We start from the raw sequence: 6,143 nt of genomic DNA, 5'->3' as shown, positions 1-6,143 counted from the left end.
TTCTCAAATGCGAACAGGTTACAAGATGCTGGAGGCAGCTCAAATCGAGCAATGCAAGACTTGAAATGGATTGCAAAACCGAGCGAAGGACGCATTCAACGACTTGCAGGACGGCGTACAGACCCTTTTCGCAAATCAAAAGAAAGCCGAATTAAAAGCCTTACAAGAGACTGTTTCGACCCAAATCCCAATCATCCAAAAACTCATGGATGATGACGCCAACGCGGGCCTGAAAGGCCTGATGAAAAAATTGCATAAACGTTTCCAGGCGTCTACCTTCAATGGCCTAACTCATCTGACATTGCAATCGCTTGCAAACAGATTTAATGAATTTTTTAGAGATTACTTTAATGATCTCCAATCCCAACCCGACCTCTCCCCCTCCCGTCTCATCCCCCTCACCGACGCCCTCTACGCCCTCCTGTCCACAATGAACACCCAACGCCACTTCGACGCCACCGTCTCCCGCAAGCTCGCCGACCTCCAAACGCAGCTCGACACCCTCGCCCCCTCTGGTTTCGCCGAGGCCTCCCCGCTGCTCAACGTCGTCAAGCGCGGCGTCCAGGCGTTCCACGGGGAGCTCGCGAAGCAGTACGTCAGCAGGTACTCGGGGCAAAATTATGCTGGTCAGTTGGTGAAGGAGAAAACATCGCCTGATACTAAAGCACCTAAATTGCTTGCAAATCCTGCTGACAACACCGAAATAACCGAGTACGGGAGGAAGTGCGCGAAGGTGTTCCTCACCTCCCTGGCGACGCTGAGTAATGACTTTAAGCATCTGAGTGATTCTTGTAAAGAATCGCGATTTAATCAAATACACACGTCGTACAATAAATATAATAATAAGCTTGGCGATTTATTCAGTAGTTGCGGGTACCAGGTTTCTATGTACCGTGATTCGCATGAGGGCGAGTTGCGGAATAAGCCAGACTTTACGGGCACAGATATTCATGCGATCATCCACAAAAAAATTTTCAACGTTTCCTCAATTGACCTTTTGAAACAGTGGATGACTAAAAAGAACAAAGCAAGCAGCGTAGCTTCTATTGATGCAGATAACATGAGTCTCCTCGACATACTTCAGTTCCTCTATGACTGCCTTGAAAACTACTACTGCGTTTCCCACCTGCGCCACATCGAGAGGCCTAAATCGCCGTCGTCTGTTTACCAAATGCTTTGTTGGTTGACTGGACTTCCGCACAATCGCGTGTTTCCAACTGTATCAGTCAGCGACATTGGTGACCTGTTTGAGAAGCCGGATGAGGCATCCGGTGACAGCAACCCAGACGGCCCACTTGTTCTACAGACAGATCCTGACACTTTGCCAGCTTACCCAGAAAAGATCGCAGCCTCAACGCTGACATCCATTATTCATAAGGTTTGTGTCGACGCTGAAGACGTGCTGATTGGAATACTCGGCCATGGCCACGCGGACGGCATTTATGCCGTCGACTTCAACACAAACCCCGACGGTTTCGCCTATCCAACCGCCCCCGGTGCTTGCTTCGATATGCTGTGCGACGTGCTGAATCGGCTTTACCTGCAACTTTTCTTCCTATACGGGCAGTGCAGCAACGAGGAGCCCTCAGTCAGTTGGCGTGACTGTTGGTACGGAAACCAAGTAGGCGGGTCAGCATGGAACTGCAATGCTATGCAATGTCCTAACCAAAAGGGCAACCAAATACACAAGCAAAGGTGTAACCAAAAGTGTGACCAAACAGCTCAGTGCGGTATAAAATCGCCGCTTCAGTCCTTTTTAGAGGATGGTCTCCCCGGCTTTTTACCACACTCCTTCACTAAGCCCGGTTGTAAGCTGACATGTACGCTCTCCAACCATAGAGGTATCCCTTGTAGAACGCCAATGGGCTTCAACGACATCAGTGTCACTGCTTCTCACAGGCAGAGGGGAGAGTATCTCAAGAAAGCTCTTGAGGGCTTTTGTGGTAGTGATTCCGCTCCACTAACTAAGCTTTGCGCTCAGCTGACGTGCCTTTTGCAGAAACCTCCGCAGACGCTGGGAGACATCTTTGCGTTTTACTATGGTTACCTCGGAGGATGGGCAGCTGATTTCTATGGAAACTTCGGAAAATCGAATCCGCATACACAAGCCGCATTTAAGCAGGCTGTCAACGATGCGTACTTCGGAGAACAATATGGACATCTCGATCCGACCTCGTTGGTTAGCAGCAGTAAACACGGCGATGAACATTCGAAAGGTAATTTATGCAGCATCGCAAATTGCGAGTCTGGCTCAGTTGCGCCATGTGGTCTCTATGTCAAGTCAATGACACAGGACATTACTAGGTATTACTCTGCCGAACATAAGGCCAACCATTTGTCGTGGATCGTGTACATCACGGAGACATTCTGCGATCTGCTTAAGAAATTATATGACGACTGTTGCAAGAAATGTGGTCCAGCCGGAAGTAAATGTCATGTGAAGAGCTGTGTTGAAAACTGCCAAGTCAAATACACTGATTCAACAGGGAAGCCTACGAGTCTATCCCCTACCCACAACCATTCGACTTACTGCAAATCCATAGTTAACTGCCGTGACACTCACCCTACCCTGTACAGATACGGTTTTACCTTCGGACACCCATGGGGACTGAATGGCTCTGGTAATAATGAAGGGTCTAAAAGGACGTGCAGAGATTTCTGCGAAGCGTTGAAGAAGATGCTTGCTGAAGGTTCGGTGCTTATTGAATTACGCAAACAAATCGACCAATTCTTGTGGGATATTAGAGAGAAATTCTCATTCACAGTATTGGCCCTCTGGCTCCTCTCTGCGTTGTACCTCATCCACATCATGGTCATCCGCCTAGACCTGCTCCACATCAAATCGCATCTACATAGTCCCTCGAGTCATAGGATAGCCGCTCAATCACTACTCGCCGCCGCACGTGTTAACAAGCTTAACAGAGTGTTTTACCTGCAGCCGTAATCGTACTCACGTGTTTACTGTCTACACACACCTAGCATATCACCTACTCACCTAACTTATGAATTTTGCTTTAATCTGTTGTATCACTCATTAACCGTTGTATGTGATTGTGTAGTAGTTAACTAAAGTGGTGACCAATGCCATGACCAACGTGTTGACCAAAGTGGTGACCAAAGTGGTGACCAAGATGCTGACCAAGGTGCTGACCAATACCATGACCAGAGTGGTGACCAATGCCATGACCAAAGTGGTGACCAACCACCTGACCAAGCACCTGACCAAGTTATGGTCACGGCAGCGATGACATGGTTACGGCAGCGATGACACGGTCACGGCAGCGATGGCATGGTAACGGCAGCGATGACATGGTCACGGCAGCGATGAGATGGACACGGCAGCGATGAGATGGACACGGCAGCGATGACATGGTTATGGCAGCGATGACATCAACACGGCAGCGATGACATGGTTACGGCAGCGATGACACGGTCACGGCAGCGATGGCATGGTAACGGCAGCGATGACATGGTCACGGCAGCGATGACATGGTTACGGCAGCGATGACATGGTTACGGCAGCGATGACATGGACACGGCAGCGATGACATGGTCACGGCAGCGATGACATGGACACGGCAGCGATGACATGGACACGGCAGCGATGACATGGAGACAAGTGGTGATTATTACCCACTCGACATCGCCCCTTAACCCACTCGACATCGCCCCTTAACCCACTCGACATCGCCCCTTTACCCACTCCACATCGCTCCCTAACCCACTCTACATCGCCCCTTATCCACTCTACATCGCTCCTTAACCCACTCTACATCGCTCCTTTACCCACTCTACATCGCTCCTTAACCCACTCTACATCGCCCCTTATCCACCCTACATCGCTCCTTTACCCACTCTACATCGCCCCTTTATCCACGCTACATAGCTCTTTAACCCACTCTACATCGCTCCCTAATCCACTCTACATCGCTCCCTAACCCACTCCACATCGCTCCTTAACCCACTCTACATCGCTCCTTAACCCACTCTACATAGCTCTTTAACCCACTCTACATCGCTCCCTAACCCACTCTACATCGCTCCTTCATCCACTCCACATCGCTCCCTTATCCACTCCACATCGCTCCTTTATCCACTCTACATCGCCCCTAACCCACTCTACATCGCCCCTCTATCGACTCTACATCGCCCCTTAACCCAGTCTACATCGCCCCTTTACCCACTCTACATCGCCCCTTAACCCACTCTACATCGCTCCCTTATCCACTCTTCATCGCCCCTTTATCCACTCTACATCGCCCCTTAACCCACTCTACATCGCTCCCTTACCCACTCTACATCGCCCCTTAACCCACTCTACATCGCTCCTTTACCCACTCAACATCGCTCCCTTATCCACTCTACATCGCTCCCTAACCCACTCTACATCGCTCCTTAACCCACTCTACATCGCTCCTTTACCCACTCTACATCGCTCCTTAACCCACTCTACATCGCCCCTTATCCACCCTACATCGCTCCTTTACCCACTCTACATCGCCCCTTTATCCACGCTACATCGCTCTTTAACCCACTCTACATCGCTCCCTAACCCACTCTACATCGCTCCCTAACCCACTCCACATCGCTCCTTAACCCACTCTACATCGCTCCTTTACCCACTCTACATCGCTCCTTAACCCACTCTACATCGCCCCTTTACCCACTCTACATCGCTCCCTAACCCACTCTACATCGCCCCTTTACCCACTCTACATCGCTCCCTAACCCACCTTACATCGCTCCTTTATCCACTCTAAATCGCTCCTTTAACCACTCCACATCGCCCCTTTATCCACTCTACATCGCCCCTTACCCACTCTACATCGCTCCCTAACCCACTCTACACCGCCCCCTTATCCACTCCACATCGCTCCCTAACCCACTCTACATCGCTCCTTTATCCACTCTACATCGCTCCTTTACCCACTCTACATCGCCCCTTAACCCACTCTACATCGCTCCTTTATCCACTCTATATCGCTCCCTAACCCACTCTACATCGCTCCCTTAACCCACTCTACATCGCTCCCTAATCCACTCTACATCGCCCCTTTACCCACTCCACATCGCTCCCTAATCCACTCCACATCGCCCCTTTACCCACTCTACATCGCCCCTTTATCCACACTACATCGCCCCTTTATCCACTCCACATCGCCCCTTTATCCACACTACATCGCCCCTTTATCCACTCTACATCGCTCCCTAACCCACTCTACATCGCTCCCTAATCCACTCCACTTCGCCCCTTAATCCACTCTACATCGCTCCCTAACCCACTCTTCATCGCTCCCTAACCCACTCTACATCGCCCCTTTATCCACTCTACATCGCTCCTTTATCTACTCTACATCGCTCTAATTACCTCGCCATAATACCGCTATGACCTCTTTAAACCATAATAATAACTTGTGCCTTGTCACCCCTTCACTTCCCCCTCTGACTCTGCTGAGCTAGCCAAATTGCAGTCCAAGTTGGACGCTTTGAGGAAATGGAGGGAGCTTTGTGAAAATTATAAGAATCTTAAAAAATGCATCAATAAATCCTAAAAACCTTTTAGAGAATCTTTGCGATGGTCTTGAGACTTTTCTTGGTTACTCCAAAGACTCCAAAGGCTACGATGGCAAAGGCATCGTCTACTCCGACGTTGACAGGCTGTGTGACGGCGTGATGGGATTTTTGAGTGGTGTGCTTGAAGCGGTGAAGGATGAAAATGAAGTGACAACTTATGATACAGATCCTACAAAAAACATTAATACAGTTATTACAACCTTAAATAATAATATTGGCTCCGGGCGTGCTGGGCTTGCGGCGTCTGTCGACGCGGTGAAGGGGTGGTTGGAGGGGTATGAGATTGAACATAATGGTAAACTTGCAAGTATAACTGGGCCAATATACGGACTTAAGACGAATTTAGAGACAGAAATTACGAAATTTAAAAAAAAGGATCTTAAAGATCCTCAAATCATGATGAGCGACGAAGAATATGGAAAAGCATTCAACACTAAGAACGTTGAAAGAGTAATCGAGCACTGCCTATTGCAAACAAAAACTTGTATAAAAGATATTTTTGAAGACTCAAACTCAGGGTTTCAAGCCTTGATCCCGGATGCAGAGTAAATAGGAGCCTAAAAGCTACC

General features: G+C 49.1%; 2 protein-coding genes across 2 annotated transcripts; both read left to right on the top strand.

The window, feature by feature from the left end:
• Positions 1 to 205: 205 nt before the first annotated feature.
• Positions 206 to 2,944, top strand: BBBOND_0002130 (hypothetical protein, conserved; the record flags this gene model as incomplete). Its single annotated transcript, XM_012915053.1, has 1 exon — positions 206 to 2,944. The coding sequence occupies one exon, from the start codon at positions 206 to 208 to the stop codon at positions 2,942 to 2,944; it is 2,739 nt and encodes a 912-aa protein (XP_012770507.1).
• A 2,729-nt stretch (positions 2,945 to 5,673) lies between these two features.
• BBBOND_0002120 (hypothetical protein, conserved) lies at positions 5,674 to 6,123 on the top strand (the record flags this gene model as incomplete). Its single annotated transcript, XM_012915052.1, has 1 exon — positions 5,674 to 6,123. The coding sequence occupies one exon, from the start codon at positions 5,674 to 5,676 to the stop codon at positions 6,121 to 6,123; it is 450 nt and encodes a 149-aa protein (XP_012770506.1).
• Between the last annotated feature and the right edge of the window lie 20 nt (positions 6,124 to 6,143).

This window comes from Babesia bigemina, scaffold Bbigscaff_63458 (assembly GCF_000981445.1).
Source record: "Babesia bigemina genome assembly Bbig001, scaffold Bbigscaff_63458".
NCBI classification, from domain to species: domain Eukaryota; phylum Apicomplexa; class Aconoidasida; order Piroplasmida; family Babesiidae; genus Babesia; species Babesia bigemina.
The sequence above is the reverse complement of the archived record's forward strand: the minus strand, read 5'-3'. Positions and strand labels throughout refer to the sequence as shown.